Source organism: Solanum verrucosum, unplaced genomic scaffold (assembly GCF_900185275.1).
Source record: "Solanum verrucosum unplaced genomic scaffold, falcon-dt-bn FXZP01000180.1, whole genome shotgun sequence".
NCBI classification, from domain to species: domain Eukaryota; kingdom Viridiplantae; phylum Streptophyta; class Magnoliopsida; order Solanales; family Solanaceae; genus Solanum; species Solanum verrucosum.
The window spans coordinates 962805-979288 of NW_026020402.1; the positions used below are offsets into that span (position 1 = coordinate 962805).

At 35.2% G+C, this 16484-nt stretch overlaps 3 protein-coding genes and 1 pseudogene across 4 annotated transcripts in view; 3 read left to right on the forward strand and 1 right to left on the reverse strand.

Annotated features, from left to right (window-relative positions):
- The first annotated feature begins 2203 nt into the window (after positions 1–2203).
- LOC125840263 (uncharacterized) lies at positions 2204–2946 on the forward strand. The gene has a single exon (XM_049519239.1). The coding sequence runs from the start codon at positions 2211–2213 to the stop codon at positions 2892–2894; it is 684 nt and encodes a 227-aa protein (XP_049375196.1). The 5' UTR covers positions 2204–2210; the 3' UTR covers positions 2895–2946.
- A 2491-nt stretch (positions 2947–5437) lies between these two features.
- LOC125840098 (cytochrome b561 and DOMON domain-containing protein At5g47530-like) lies at positions 5438–8805 on the forward strand. Its single transcript, XM_049519080.1, has 3 exons — positions 5438–6602; positions 7129–7328; positions 8719–8805. Exons 1-3 carry the CDS (start codon positions 5438–5440, stop codon positions 8803–8805), a joined length of 1452 nt encoding a protein of 483 aa, XP_049375037.1.
- Positions 8806–14364: 5559 nt separating this feature from the next.
- Positions 14365–15765, forward strand: LOC125840243 (probable aspartic proteinase GIP2; annotated as a pseudogene).
- A 540-nt stretch (positions 15766–16305) lies between these two features.
- Positions 16306–16484, reverse strand: part of LOC125840252 (malate dehydrogenase, glyoxysomal-like) — a 320744-nt gene continuing 320565 nt past the window's right edge. The window contains exon 10 of one of the 2 annotated variants that reach the window (XM_049519225.1): positions 16306–16469. In XM_049519225.1, the coding sequence (XP_049375182.1) occupies positions 16397–16469 (73 nt within the window). In that variant the 3' untranslated portion in view covers positions 16306–16396. The remainder of the gene's footprint in view (positions 16470–16484) is intronic. The other variant, XR_007443723.1, reaches the window with a different exon arrangement.

Sequence of the window (16484 nt, forward strand, 5' to 3'; positions counted from 1 at the left end):
TTTTGTATAAAGTGAGAGAGGCGAGTGAGAGAGCGAGATCTGGGAGAGTGGCGAGCGAGATCTGGGAGAGGGGAGAGAGGGGAACGAAAATATATGTATATATACAATTTTCTCTCGCTTTATACAAACACAAACACATTTTATACAATTTGTGTTTTTTGTATAAAGTGAGAGAGGCGAGTGAGAGAGCGAGATCTGGGAGAGTGGCGAGCGAGATCTGGGAGAGGGGAGAGAGGGGAACGAAAATATATGTATATATATAATTTTCTCTCGCTTTATACAAACACAAATGCACTTTATACACTTGCGTTTGTATAAAAAACGAGGGAGGGGAGGGAGAGAACGAGAGTGGCGAGCGAGATTCAATAGGAGAGAGGTGAAATAACAACAGTTTGCTATGAGGTACAATTAAATCAAACTATATTTATAGAATTTAATTTGAATTAATAGTTTGCTATTATATACAATTTTCCCTAAAATAAAGCACAACCTACGTAGCTTGAAAAAGAAATAGAACACTAACAATAACGAAATAATGTGAAATGAAGAGCAGTACAACATAAGAGGAATATTTCTTCAACCTGGATCTACCTCTCTTGATGCCCGTCACTGCCAACCCCTCAGTCCTCCTCACTGTGGTATCTACACTTTTCCTCTTCACATACCCAAACCATCTCTTGCTTCCCTCATCTTGTCCACCATGGAGATCACACCTACCTTGTCCCGGATACAGAGGCGAACCCAGAATATAAAGATAGGGAGGCACCACTAAGAGTGGCTCAAGGGTAAGGCTAGGAGTGACTTAAGGGTAAGGTTAGCGGAGCATACTGCTTAGGTCTCCAAAAAATTTGAGGCCCCAATAAATTTTAATAGTGAATTTTATTATTTTATTTCACTTTAATCAATATTGAACATTATAATTTAAAAAATAAAAAAATAAAACCAGTTTTCGTGAAAAAATCACTTGCATTCCCCTTTACATAGTCATTTTTAAATAAATAGCAACATAAGCAAAATACAACATCTTTCTTCATACTATACTCCAACCATCTAGAATATGAACCCCTAAATCATGCCTTACAAAATCGACGCATTTTCGTTCAGAATCTAGTTTGAGGTTATTCATTATCATTAATATCCGGTTGACAAGGACCTTGTTGGATATAGTGTCTTTTCACTTCATCTCGTATTCTAGGGCTATATTTATCAGTGGATATTCTTTCTTTAGGATCCGATTCAAGTTATAAAACGCGAAGAATTGTCTCTAAAACTAGAACTTGGTTGAGAAGAATTATGTTTTGTCAAAAATCTATCCATTTCAAATCACAAGAATCAACAACAAATTCTTACAAAAAAAAAATACGTTTATAAAGAAGAACTTACCAATTTATTCAAGATAATTGGAGTAGGACTTTAATTATGCAGTGAAAAATACTTGTAAGCGGTAGATTTTCTAGAAGTCTTATATTTTGTTTAGAATTGTTTTTAGAAAAAGTTAGTCTTATATTTTGTTTAAAATTGTGCTAGAGCTTTTATTTGTTTTTAAATTCAATTAAGAAAGGAATGGGGCAAAAGGTTTTTTTTAAGAGAAAAAGCTGAATTTAAAGTAAAAAAAAAGTTACCTTCGACAGGAATCAATAATGGGACAAAAATTTATAATTAATGAGTAGTAAGATTCTAGTCTAAAATAATCTTACAGTTCTTACAAATGCCTTTATCACCTTTCTTAAGGAATACATAATCAATATGAGTCCTAACTACCACGCTATAAAAGGTTACCAAATGATCCTCTTGCTTTGGTAAACTCATAGATAAAAATCTTTTTTTTTTAAAAATTGAAAATCTATTTAGCGTTGAAAAAGTGATCAAAGTTTGGGGTAGGAGTAAAAATGCATCAGTATCATAAATATGAAGAGTTATTAACATATTTGATTTTATGCTTGCCACGTCTTTTTATCAAAATTTAAAATAAATTTATGCCAAACTATAGTAAAAGGAGTATACATTAACCAAAAGTATAATTAGTGGGGCAGAACAAGAGTATATTTGAACCAATTTCATTAATATACATATTTGACACTTTTACAATTTTGAATCAAGCTTGTAAGGTTGTTTCCTTCCATTGACGCTAGTGGGACTATTTGAAAAAGAGATAAAAGGATAAAAGCGACACCGTTTAAGCTCTCTTCCCGATCAAGATTTATCCATCAATGGAAACGACACACATGGAGAGCTTCCTCAACAAACTCTCCTTCACATCCATTACGATTGCAACACTAACCCTTCTCCTCCTTTACCTCAAAACCCCACAGATCTTCATCAATCCCAATCCAAAACCCCACCAAAAATTCCCCAAATCCACCTGCGATTTCACCCATCGAACTTTCACCACTATAAACAAACACAATCGCCGTATATGGTCCACCAAATCATGGATCCAAACAGTCCATTCCTTTACAATTCAATTCCAATCCCTCCAGGCCCAAAAATTCTTCTCCAACAATTCTCGGATCTTAGTTGTGTCAGCCGGGGCGGGTCATCCTGTTATGGCCCTTAATAACATGGGGGTTAACGATGTCTCCGGTATCGAGGTTGTTGAATCACATCCTCTGGTGCGCCGTGCGGATCCACACAATCTGCCGTTTTTTGATAAGGTGTTTGATTTCGTGTTCAGCCCGTATTTAGAACGGGCCTTGTTTCCGGCCCGATACGTGAGGGAAATGGAGAGAACGGTGAGAGATGGCGGCGCGTGTGTTGTGGCTGTGGAAGAGTGTGGTGGCAAAGAGGTGGAAGAGGTGGTGAAATTGTTCAAAAAGTCGAAGCTGTTAGAGGTGAAGAACATGACTTTGGGTGGAGAAAGGAGGACAAACATAGTAATGAAAGTTGTAAAGTAATTAATTAAAGCTTAAAAACAATAAAAATTGTAAAGAGACTGAATTTATTGTGGCATGAACACATGTATATTTTTTCAATTCAGTTGCAATTGATTTTATTTTCTCACTACATTTTATGTGTACTTTAATGTAAAATTTGAAAATATCAGTTAAATATACCAATTAAAAGCGATTATAAAAAAATTACCTAATGTTTAAAAATTAGTACTATTCTTTAAAAAAAAAGGTTAAGTTTTCCTACTCTCACTCCTAGTGGGATTATATATATAAAATAGATCCTAATCCCCGAGTAACTTCCAAATTTAACTAACCTAGTTCATCCCTAAATTGGATTAATTCGCATATTATAAATACATCACCCTCTCATCATCCTGATATTATCAATTCTATAAGGATGTATGAATTTTCTTAATGCCTAATCATAATCCAATAATAATTATTAAATTATAATTTTATGCTAATTGATATTAACAAGTTCTTGTTTTAAATTTGAAGCGTGTTTCTGGAATTCTAGACAAAAGGATTTAGTATATCTATACAACCAAAGGATGTAGTGTAGTGGATAAGAATGTTTATCTCTTAACCAAAGGTTTCAGATTCGAGCTCTTGGTATACGAACCAAATGGAGCCCTACGCGGCACGATTCTAACATAGTTGGACACCAATATGAATATTTTGACATCAAGTGAGAATCTAAGTATTTTTTTAAAATAAATTTGTAAATGGATAAATGGAGCCAATATATGAGGGTGATATTAATTGTGAATACAATGGATCCTGCCACTCAAAATTAATTCATTTGGTGGCCTTAATAATTAACCTTCATTGTTGCTTAATGAACGGACAAAAGGAGCTAAACGTTGTAAATTGACGGAAAATGCTAGAAAGACTAAAACTGCACCATTTTTACAAAGAAGGAGGACTATTAGTGCTCCATATGAAATGAAAAGGATCATTTTGAGTCTTTAAGGTAAAGATAAGAGACAATTTTGGTCCTTTTCTCTTAGATTGTAATAGGTCCCACATTATAAAGTCCATTAATAATTTCCTTCACATAATAAATAATAATTCTAACTCACTAAACATAATAATTGTTGTTCACACGTATTTTAGAAGCTTAGGAAATAGTAGTAATAAAAGAGAAAAATGTTAAATTAGTCTTTTTACAATTCTGGTCAAATTATGGCCACATAATTTTGGCCATTTAGCACTTCCCTATATGAAAATTGGCCAAAGTCTTCTTCTTCTTCTTCTTCATTCCCATTTCACAATTAATGGCTTCTAATCTCCTTCTTTTGAAATTGGCCAAAATCTTCTTCTTCTTCTTCCTTCCAATTTCACAATTAATGACTTCTAATCTCCTTCTTCTTCCTTCCAATTTCGGCATTAATGACCTCTTTTCCCTCCTCTTTCTTTTCTTCTCCCCTCCCCCCCTCTTCATAAAGACTTGAAACATCAAGAGGATTTCGTATCTAAAATTTGGGACCGTTTAGAGAGAGGTAATTTTGAGTTGATCAAGATTGAATAGTTAGTGTATACTTCATGTTTAGTCAGTGTATACTTTATATATAGTTAATCTATATTCAGCTTTTTGAGTATATCATAATGTAAGTGTATCACTCATGTATATGTGAGATATATTGTATAGTTAGTGTATACTTTCTATGACTTTTGGCAAGTTATGTTGTATAGTCCGTGTACACTTTCTACGATTTTGGCTATTTTTAATATAAATGAAAACAGGACTATTTATTGTAGATTAATTACTTCATTGTATATATTTGAAATTGCACTTTTATAAGTTAAATCACCCAAATACATTGTATTGTAATTATCTTTAAAAAACTAAAAATGGGTCATATCCTAACTTACCGCAGTTTTATTCTTTTTGAAATATCAATGAACATTCCCCAAATAAAATATTCCAAGTAAAATCTTCATACCTATTAGTGTTGCAACAAGATATAATTTATACACATAAATCCTAATTTATATGTGATTTTTCTATTGTATCCTTCATATTGTTTACCACAATTCGTATATGCATTATTTTTTTCAACTTAGAAAGTACGTACTTTTTCGCTCTATTGGATAAACATATTTCATCAAATGATTCAACTATCTAAAACTATTTTCTTACTTTTTCATAAATTGAGACATCTTATACATCTCTATAGTAGAGAATGATAGTAGTAGTATTTACTAATATTTTTATATGAGTGAGTTTTCCTATTCACATCATAATGTGATTTACTTCCAAATTTTAGTATAGCCTAGTCCATCCATAAATGGGATTAGTTCAATTAAATATACAAATTAAAAGCGGGTTTTTTTTTATAAAAAATTTACCATATGTTTAAAAATTAGTACTAATCTTTAAAAAAAAGGTTAAGTTTTCCTACTCCCACTCATAGTGGGATTATAGATCCTAATCCGCGAGTAACTTCCAAATTTAACTAACCTAGTTCATCCCTAAATTGGATTAGTGAACGCATATTATAAATACACCACCCTCTCATCATAAGAAATTAACTACGTACTTGATGGCATACTCTAATAACCTGTTGGTTTTTTGCTTCTTTTTCTCCCTATGGTTCCTCTCCTCATATGCTCGAACCAACTGCTCCGATTTCCACTTCAATGGAAAATCCTACGATTCATGCAGCCATCTTCATACTTTGAATTCTTTTATACACTGGAATTATGACGTGCCTTCTCGTACTGTCGATATCGCCTTTAGGAAGTCTGAAAGGCAGCACGGAAGATGGCTTGCTTGGGCTATAAACCCAACATCTACAGGGATGATCGGCTCGCAAGCTTTTGTTGCATTACAACGTTCTGATGGTACTCTCGAAGCATACACGTCACCTATCGACACCTATGGAACCACCCTTGTGAAAGGTGACTTGAGCTTTACGGTTCATGATGTTTCAGCCCAGAATATCAATGGACAAGTCATCATCTTTGCGAGGTTTGAGCTACCTATGAATGGAAGTAATGTTGTGAATCATGTTTGGCAAGAAGGACCACTACAAGATGATGATACACCAGGAAGTCATGGCATGTCAGGAGATAACTTGAGATCTTTTGGCACTTTAAATTTCCATTCTGGGAAAACTGTGCCTATAAGTAGTCATAATGTAAAACTAAATTCAAGGTCTAAGATAAAGATTGCACATGGTATTATCAATGCGGTTAGTTGGGGAATGATGATGCCACTTGGTGTTGTTCTTGCTAGACTGAGATATCTACCATTACAAGAGTACTATCCAGCTTTGTGGTTCAATCTACATATTTATTGTCAAAGTATAGCTTATTTTCTCGGTATTGCTGGTGGAGGTTTGGGATTTTATCTTGGGAGACAATCTTCTTCAGTTAAACAACACACTTGTCATAGGTACATTGGTGGTGCACTTTTAGTGCTTGCAACATTACAAGTGTTAGCTCATCGTCTACGGCCATCAAAGGAACACAAATATAGGGTGTATTGGAATATCTATCACTGGTGTACTGGTTATGATACTATTATAATGGGAATTCTCAATTGTTTCAAAGGTTTCCAGATGATGGACGTCGGGATTTGGAAGAATGCTTACATTGCTTTTCTTGCTTCCTTGGCCTTTGTTGCTGCTGTTCTTGAAGTTTCGAGATGCTACCTCAACGCTAACAAAGGAACAGCTACACCAGAAGGAGTTTCTGCAAACGTCGGTATAGAAGACAAGGCATAGAGTTGCAACTAGTTATTTTCAGTTTTGTAGGCATAGTTTAATTCGTAGCCCAAATTTCATGTACATTCCACTTCTAGAGATTAGACTAGATGTACTTGTTATTGATCGATGAATGCTATTAAAAACAGTACGGCTTATATATACAGGGTGGTTCTTTTTTTTATATAAATATTTTCGATGAACTGTACAAGCTCCACATACTGGTTCTTCACACGAGCAATGTGCCTTTTCTTTTGTTTTGATAAATTCCATAACCACTTTGTAAAAAGGGATCTTCTATTGCAAAGCTAAATCTGTTCAGAACGAGAAATAGTTGACAGAGTACGTATCAAGATAAGATTCCTGATTTGAATGAACTAAAGTATCATGATTACCTTCATAAATAGAAGGATTCTGTAAGAGCAGTAAAACAGGTCATATTTCTACTAAGACAACTTCATCATGTTATCTACTTGCTTGGGAGTTATATATATAGAACACTTGTTTGTCTGTGACTCTGTCATCAGTAACAGATCATTCCGCAAAACTCTTTGAGGTTCCAGGACTTCAATTGTGGAACTTGGCACATTATTATTCTCATGTCACTAGTCTAACCATAACTGCTCTCCAAAATAGTTTGAATGTCGTGAATACGTCCAGAGGCCTTCATCAAGATTGGGAACCATTGGCTCGCCAAGCTCTTTTAGTTTCTGACAAAACTGTAGAGGTATGAGGTATCTGCATAATAAGCAATAATACTGGATGAATACGGCAAATGAAATCCCAGATATTCCGTGGCTTGTCTTCATGAAATTTGGCATCAAAAGATAATATGAACACGTGTTTATTGTCTCTTATCAGAAAAAAACTTATTATTGATAATGTAGTCTACAAATATATTGATAATGGGACTTAGCTTGTTCGGTTTCAGTTCTACTGATAATGAGATGACTTTAACTTTTTAAAATTTTGGACACAAGCAGACTAATGGGTAAAAGAAATTTTATTTTCTATGTACAATTTTGGCTATTACAGATAAAAACTTGTTCCACTCTGGAATTTCTAGCACATAACGGGAGGAATTCCAGTTTAAATCGATATTTTTATCTAAAAATAGGTTGTGCTAGCTATAATAAGTTATATATGGATAATAATGTAAAAAATAATTAATCTATACTCTCAAATCTCAATTTAAGTAACTTAAATTCTAAGGAGTTCAAAACTCGTCGGTGCATCTAACTAATTGTAAAACGTGGAAATATATAAAAGGAGTAAAGTACTATTTTTTTCTTCTTAAAAAAGGATCCAGTTAGTGGTGGGCTGGTGGCAGATCTTCAAAAGAGAACAGTTTTCAAGAAAATTCATATTATAACAATATTCAAAGCCAAAGGAAACGGAAACTTCTATGTTAATTAGGAGTGTGTTTACTGCCGAGTAAAATATATTTTCCTAAACTAGTGATAGTTATCGTAATAATGATAGTTAAGTAATTTTTTAGTCCTAAACAAAATAAAGTTAGTTTTAGTAGTATAAAATATTTTCAAAATTTAATAAGAGGTCAGACACATACATGTCTGATATTTCTCGAAAAAGTGATTTGATTGATAGAATTTGATATGAAAATTATTTAACTCTATGAATAGAGGAGAGCCCTCCAACTGAAGCACAAAATCAATATTGAGTTAATAATAATCGAGACTGACTCTTAGTTATTTCCGCCATCCTGATAATATCTTCCCGTTCTCACTCACTTTCGAAACAAAAGAAGAAGATAGGAAAGGCTGATACAAGTTAGCAAAAGGAGAACTAATCGATAACTAATCACTGATGTGGCAAATTCTGTTAACAAGTCCAAAAGTTAGTTAGAACAGTTAGCACTGTTAGATGGTTAAATTTTGTTACTAGTGTACCTGTGGATTTTAACTGTTTTTGCAATCTCTAGGAGCCTATAAAAGAATTGTATTAGATCATTGACATTCATTCATTCATTGATAATAAGATTGTTTTCTTCTCTCTACAATTTTCTCTCTAGCTGAATTCTCGGGTTTAATCCCTAAACTAGCTGTTCATATTCCTTGAGATTACTACTGGAATTTGTTTCTTCTCTGTAATTGTAGCAATTGGTATCAAAACAAGCAATCCTTGGCATTGATCTGATGACGCGCAACAAAGGTCAAGAGGAAATAGAGGACAAGCTTCATTAGATTCAGACCCAGTTACAGAAATTGATGGAAGGGATGTCTAGAATGAACGATCACAATGCACAGGTTGATAAGGAATTGCTAGAAATCAGGGAAGCAATTGGGTATTTGAATCAGAAGGGGAAAGAAAAGGATCCAGCTAGGGCATAATCTAATTCTGGTCGAGATTGTTTAGGAGAAATGCCGCAAGGAGCTCGATTCAATGATATGCATACTGGTAATGATCCTAACTACAATAGTACGTTTTTCAATCGTTACTCTAGATTAGAAGTCCCTCATTTTTCTGGTGGTGAGTTAAGAAATTGGTTGTACAAAGTTGATCAATTCTTCTCCATAAATGAAATACCTTTTGAGCAGAGGGTGAAGGTGGCTTCTATCCACTTTGAAGGTGAAGCTATGGCATGGCACAGGTCCTACATTAGGTCTAGAAACTCGGTTTTAGATCCATCTTGGACTAAATTTTTGTTAGCATTGAATGAAAGGTTCGGAGAGGGTTTTGAAGATCCCATGGAAGCCCTAAAGAACTTACAACAAACCAGTAGTGTGAGGGAGTATCAGGCTGAGTTTGATAGGTTATTAAATGGACTTAATCTCTCCAATGAAAATGCCATTAGTTATTTTTTGGGAGGTCTGAAGAGGGAGTTGAACAAGTTTATACATGCTCCAAAAACTTTGTTGCAAGCCTATAAGGTAGCTAGGTTGCAAGAGGAGGTGTTTGAAGCTCAAGCTCAATCTTGGGGAATCAAATCTTTTCCTAAAGTCCAAGGTCCTATATTACCCACTCCTGCCCATATTAAACCTCGGTATTCCCAAAGAAATTCTTATTCCAATTCCACATTCACGAAAACCCTTGAATCTGCACCTAATAGGATTAATAGATTCCCTAATAATGGTGTTACTAAAAGGCTATCGACAGCAGAGATGGATGAAAGGAGATCCAAAGGGTTGTGTTTCTTTTGTGATGAAAAATATGTGAAAGGACATAACTGCAGGGGAAAGAAACAACTATATCGGGTAGAAGTAGTTGAGGAAGAAGAATTAAATGTTGAAGTAGAAGAGGAACATATAGAACATGTATGGGAGAAGACGAATGAATTTATGGCTATATCATTACAGGCTTTTATAGGGGTCACTGGCTACCAAACCATAAGAGTAACATGATACCATGAAAAACAACCACTGCAAGTCTTGATTGATACTGGGAGCACTCACAACTTTATAGATAAACAAGTGGCTGCAAATTTGGGTTGTCAGACAATCTCTATTCAAGAACAATCTATAAGTGTGGCTGATGGTAGAGAAGTGCAAAGCGCTGCTATTTGAAAGAATCTTCACTGGCTACTGCGGGCACCACATTCTCTTCTGTTTTTTTGCTTTTACCATTGGAAAATGTGGATGTAGTCTTAGGAGTACAATGGTTGAATACGTTGGGCAGAATTTTGTTTGATTTTCAACATAGGTCTATTGAGTTTGTTTACAAGGGAAAAAAACATGTATTAAGAGGGGCTAGCACTGGTCTGAAGTTGGTTAAAGCTAAGACCTTAGTTAAGGAGGGGCAGTTGTTCATGTTGTTACATGTACCTCAGACAGTAGAAGTCTCGCAGTGTCACAACATTCAAGCCATTCAAGGTGAGGGAATTTTTCCATCATTTGCTGCACTAATTAGTCAGTACTCCTGCTTATTTGAATAGCCAACTACATTACCACTTCACAGAGGTTCTTTTGATCATAGAATTTCCCTCATTGACAAAGCAAATCCTGTCAATAAGAGACCCTATAGGTATTCGGGAATAAAAAAAGATGTCATTGAAAAATTAGTACAAGAGATGTTGGATCAAGGTGTGGTGCAACATAGTACTAGCTCTTATGCTTCTCCAGTAGTGTTAGTTAGGAAGAAAGATGGAAGTTGGAGACTCTGTGTTGATTGCAGAGATTTGAATTAGATGACAATTAAATACAAGTTTCTGATACCTATCATTGAAGACTTGTTAGATGAGTTAGGTGGAGCTGTGATTTTTTCTAAAATTGATCTAAGGGCAGGTTATCATCAATTAAGAATGGCTGAAGATGATGCTTACAAAACAACTTTTAAAACTCATGAAAGAGCACTATGAATTTTTGGTTATGCCCTTTGGCTTAACCAATGCACCTTCATCATTTCAGTGTGTGATGAATGCAGTCTTTAAATCATTGTTGAGGAAATCAGTATTGGTATTCTTTAATGATATTCTGATTTATAGTAAAGATATTAATGCTCATTTAGTTCATATGGAAGCTGTATTTGATTTGAGGAAACAATATCAGTTGTATGCAAAGATGTTAAAGTGTGCTTTTGCAGTGGATAAAGTAGAATATCTGAGGCATTTTATTAGTGCTGAGGGGGAGTCAACTGATCCCAAAAAGATTACAACTGTGCAACATTGGCCAATACCAACTAATATCAAACTATTGAGAGGATTTTTAGGGCTTGCAGGATACTACAAGAGATTTATCCAAGGGTTTGGACGTATATGTAGACCATTGCATGACTTATTAAAGAATGAAGGATTTGTGTGGACAGGTGATGTGACTACAACTTTTGAAATACTGAAATAAGCTTTGATTTCTGCCCCAGTACTTGTTATGCCAGATTTTTCCTTGCCTTTCATAGTGGAGACATATGCTAGTGGTAGAGGTATTGGAGCTATGTTAATGCAACAGGGACACCCTATAGCCTACATTAGTAAATCCTTGGAACCGAGGCACTAGGCCTTGTCAGTGTATGATAGGGAGTTATTGACACTTATTTTTGCTGTCACTAAGTGGTCTCACTACCTGTTGGGCTACCCTTTGCGGTGAGGACATATCAAAAGGCTTTGAAACACTTACTCAACCAACATATTCATACAAACTTTCAGGTGGCTGGCATATCAAAATTGATGGTTTTTGATTTTTCCATAGAGTACAATAAGGGCTCTGAGAATAAAGCTGCTGATGCCTTATCCAGGAAGCCTGATGCTGAGCTATTAGCTATTTCACTTCTTACTCATAATGATACGTTGTACCAACAGATCAAGGACACTTGGACACAAGATGTTACATTGCAAGAGTTGATTGTTAAGTTGCAGGTTCAACCTTTCAAGTATTTTACTTAGTGCAACGACCAACTCAGATGAAAGGGTAGACTAGTAGTTTGACATGATACGCAGTTGAAGAATACTATAATTACATTATGGCACTTTACTCCTCAAGGTGGACATTCTGGAATGGATGCAACTATCAGGAGAATTCAATCATTATTTTATTGGAAGTCTCTTGTTCAGGATATTAGAAACTTTATCCACAAGTGTGATGTTTGCCAACGGCACAAGTATGATGTTGCTGCTTACCCAGGGTTGTTACAACCCCTGCCCATTCCCGAAGGGGTGTGGACTGATGTGTGTCTTGATTTTATTAAAAGGTCTCCCTAAAACTAAGGGCAAGGCTGTGATATTAGTGGTTGTGGATCGACTTAGTAAATATGGCCATTTCATGAGCTTACAACATCCTTATACTGCCTAAGATGTAGCTCAGTGTTACTTAGATAACGTTTTTAAACTCCATGGTATGCCTGTTACTTTGACGAGTGATAGGGATCCTGTTTTCCTCAGCTCATTTTGGAAGGAGTTGTTGACTCTACAAGGAGTTCAGTTGCAACTATCTACTGCATATCACTCCCAGACTGATGGGCAAACTGAAGTACTGAACAAAACTTTGGAAACCTATTTGAGATGTTTTTGCTCTGACAAACCTCTGCTTTAGCCCTCCTATCTACCCCTTGCAGAGTGGTGGTATAATACCACTTATCATACTGCTATCAGATGCACGCCCTTTGAAGTTTTTTATGGTAAAAAACCACATATTCATTTCTCTTATTGGGTTGGAGAAGTTGCTAACGAGATGGTTGACAGGTCCTTGGAAGCACGAGATACAATTATTGAGTTGCTTAAGTTTCATATCAGTTGGGCACAACAAAGGATGAAGGACTTGGCTAACAGACATAGATCAGACAGGGTATATACAATTGGTAACTGGGTGTATTTGAAGCTGCAACCTTATAGAAAAGTTTCAGTGGCTGCTCGACCTTTCAACAAGCTAGCAACAAAGTATTATGGCCCCTATATCATTGACGCACGGGTTGGTGCAGTGGCTATAAATTGTTGCTTCTTGTTGATGTGTTGATTTATCCCATTTTTCATGTTTCTTAGCTCAAGAGATGCCATGAGGTGCCTAGGGACATTTCTCATCCTCCAGTCCTTCAACTTTCCAGTCCCTATTGTCCGACGCCGGAAGCTATACTTGAGAGAAGGTTGGTTAAGAAGGGTAACAAGGCAGTGTGTCAAGTGCTTGTCCAGTGGTTAGGTTTGGCAGCTGATCAGGCAACTTAGGAATATCTTTCTGAATTGCAGCATAGATTTCCCTCTTTTCAGCCTTGAGGACAAGTCTGTTCTTTACGGAGGGGTATTGATACAAGTTAGCAAAAAGAGAACTAATCGATAACTAATCGCTGATGTGGCAAATTCTGTTAACAAGTCCAGAAGTTAGTTAGAACAGTTAGTATTGTTAGATGGTTAAATTCTGTTACTACTGTACCTATGGATTTTAACTGTTTTAGCAATCTCTAGGAGCCTATAAAATGATTGTATTAGATCATTGACATTCATTCATTGATAATAAGATTGTTTTCTTCTCTCTACAATTTTCTCTCTAGCTGAATTCTCGGGTTTAATCCCTGAACTAGCTGTTCATATTCCTTGAGATTACTACTAGAATTTGTTTCTTCTCTGTAATTGTAGCAAAGGCAGAGTGACCTTTCAAAAAATTAGCTCTCGACTAAGAGCCGCTAGTTTGAATTGGTTTAAAAGTTGATCAGACCTATTTTTAAGTCAATTTAGCTTTTAATAGTGTTTGACAAATTTAAAAATAACTTAAAATAAATTTTAAAAAAATTATTTTTTTAAGTCAATTCAAACATGCTTAATAATACTCCTTTCTAGTCCAAAATAAATACTACTCCCTCCGTTTCAAAAAGATTGGTCTGGTTTGACTTAGCACGAAGTTTAAGAAATTAAAGAAGACTTTTGAATCTTGTGGTCCTAAATTAAAGTTATGTTAAATGTACAAAATTGTCCTTAATCTTGTGGTCTTAAACATGCCACGTGGAAAACAAAAAGTAAAATGTTACCAAAAAAGGAAAGAGGTCATTTTTTTGAAATTGACTAAAAAGAAAAGAAGGTCATTCTTTGTGAAACGGAGGGAGTACTAAATTAAAGCACCACGTGGGTGTTCTGGCTAACTCAAAGTAAGTAATAATTAGAGTAAACAATATTTTTTTTTAAAAAACCCTCAATCCTTTAAAATATACTCCTACTATATATGATAAAGACATGTGCAAACAGTCATCATCTATGGTTGAATTCATCATTACGATAAACAAAAAATAATAATATAAAAATGGAGCGGAACCCGCTCCCCTAGCTATAAATACATTCCTATTGAATCCAATATTTCACATAAAATAAATCATTTTTGCTATTCCATATTATGGCATTGTCCTACTATAATATCTTTCCATTTTATTGCTTTCTTCTCATAATAATATCAACTAATACCCTAGCTAAAACCACTTTTCATCCTAAAACACATTTTCTTGCAGTAAAAAAAGATCCAATTAGCCTACAACACATATCTGAAATTCAACAAAGAACACCTTTGGTTCCCCTTAAATTCTCAATCCATCTTGCTGGTGCTAGTGTATGGGTAGATTGTGAAAAAGGGTACAATAGTTCAAGTTACAAGGCAGCTCGTTGCAAATCAAGTCAATGTAAACTTGCTAGCACCACACTATGTGGAGATTGTCTTGTGGGATTAGCGGAACGTGGTCCAGGATGTAACAAAGATGCATGCTATAACACTATTGAAAATCCACTTGTTCAAATCTTAACGAGGGGTGAAATCGCATAGGATGTTTTGACAATCAAATCCATTAACGGATCTTTTGTAGGTACATGTTTATTATTTGTTGACAACTTTTAATATTCTAATTTTATGCTTGACATGTTTAAGACCACAAAAAATTAAAGGGCATTTTTATTCCTTGCACCTTATGACCACGAGATTCAACCACTTTTTTTTTTTCCAGGCCCTGTTGCAACCATACCGAACTATATATTCAGCTGCGCTGGATCATATGTAACTCAAGATCTAGGTAAAGATGTTAAAGGAGCAATTGGTTTTGGACATCAAAGTGCAGTATCACTTCCTGTTCAACTTGCTTCAGCTTTCAAATTCACCCGAAAATTTGCCATTTGCTTGAGCTCATCAACAGAGCGAAATGGTAACAGCCCTTACTTGCTTAACAGTGGCTTTGATGCCTCGCGAGATCTTATCTACACACCTATACTTACCAGCCCATACGACGTTGTACGAGACAAGAAGATCTCCGAATACTACATAAAAATTTCATCTATTAGCAGCATCAATGGCAAAAATGTGCCAATTAATAAAACGTTACTCTCATTGGAAAAACAAGTGTTTGCCTTATACTATGTTGGCGAGTTCTATTTACAAGGCGGTAACAAAATCTTTTGTTAATGAAATGCCAAAAGAGGTTACATCTGTACCTCCAGTTGAACCATTTACAACTTGTTTTAACTCGAGAGATATTGGTATGTCGCGCCTTGGCTTCAATGCTCCTGAAATTAACATAAGAAAAATGTGCATTGGACTATAACTGGAGCGAATTCGTTGGTGAAAGTTAACGAGGATGTTGTATGTCTAGCCATTGTTGAAAGACGAACTAGAGATTGGGGAGAAGCTATTATTATCGGTACGTATCAAATGCAGGATAACTTGGTGGAATTTGATATTTCCAGAAGAAGAATTGGTTTCAGTAACTCGCTATTATTCCATCAGACTATGTGTTCCAATCAGAACTATACTTAATTAGCGCGTCAAGCGTAGCTTGATCGATTACTATTTCTTCTTATGTCGCAATAATATGAATTATTCTGCTTGTAAGGCTCTGTTTAACCACTTTCATCCATGATGCCCTAGGCTTATTACTATGTTAGGTGTTATAACAAAAATGATGCCTCTTTTTGGATGTATTATATTACTAGGTTAGGTTTGAACAAGAAGATTCCTTAACCTTTGTCCCTTGGGATAAAGTTTCGATGTTGTTCGAGACCTCATCACATTACATAATTAGTACTCCAAACTCCAAAGACATAAATATGAACAATTAACTCTCTTTAACTTATCACCTAAAAAAATGTAAATAAAGGGCAAAAATAGAAGAAATTTCCAACAACTCTCTTAAACATTGAACATTGATAAAAGGCTCAAATATTCAATTATTATGGACTAGAGGGAGTAATACTTTGTAAGTTTGTAGTTGTTCTACATGACCAAATACTACATTTATTTTCTACACCAAGGCATATCAGTAGAAAGTAGAACAAGATTTGCCTTCAATACAACAAAGAAACTATCTTATTTTTCTGAAACTGAAGATTTGAGATGTATGGCCAACAAAAAAAGAAAAGCATCTTTTGGAAGTCATTTAGCTGTCTGCTCATTTCTTTACAAAGCCGACGCCCTTCTGAATACTTGTTGCCAGCTCTTTCTTTGCCTTCTCAAGCCCAGTCCTACAAAATTTTAGT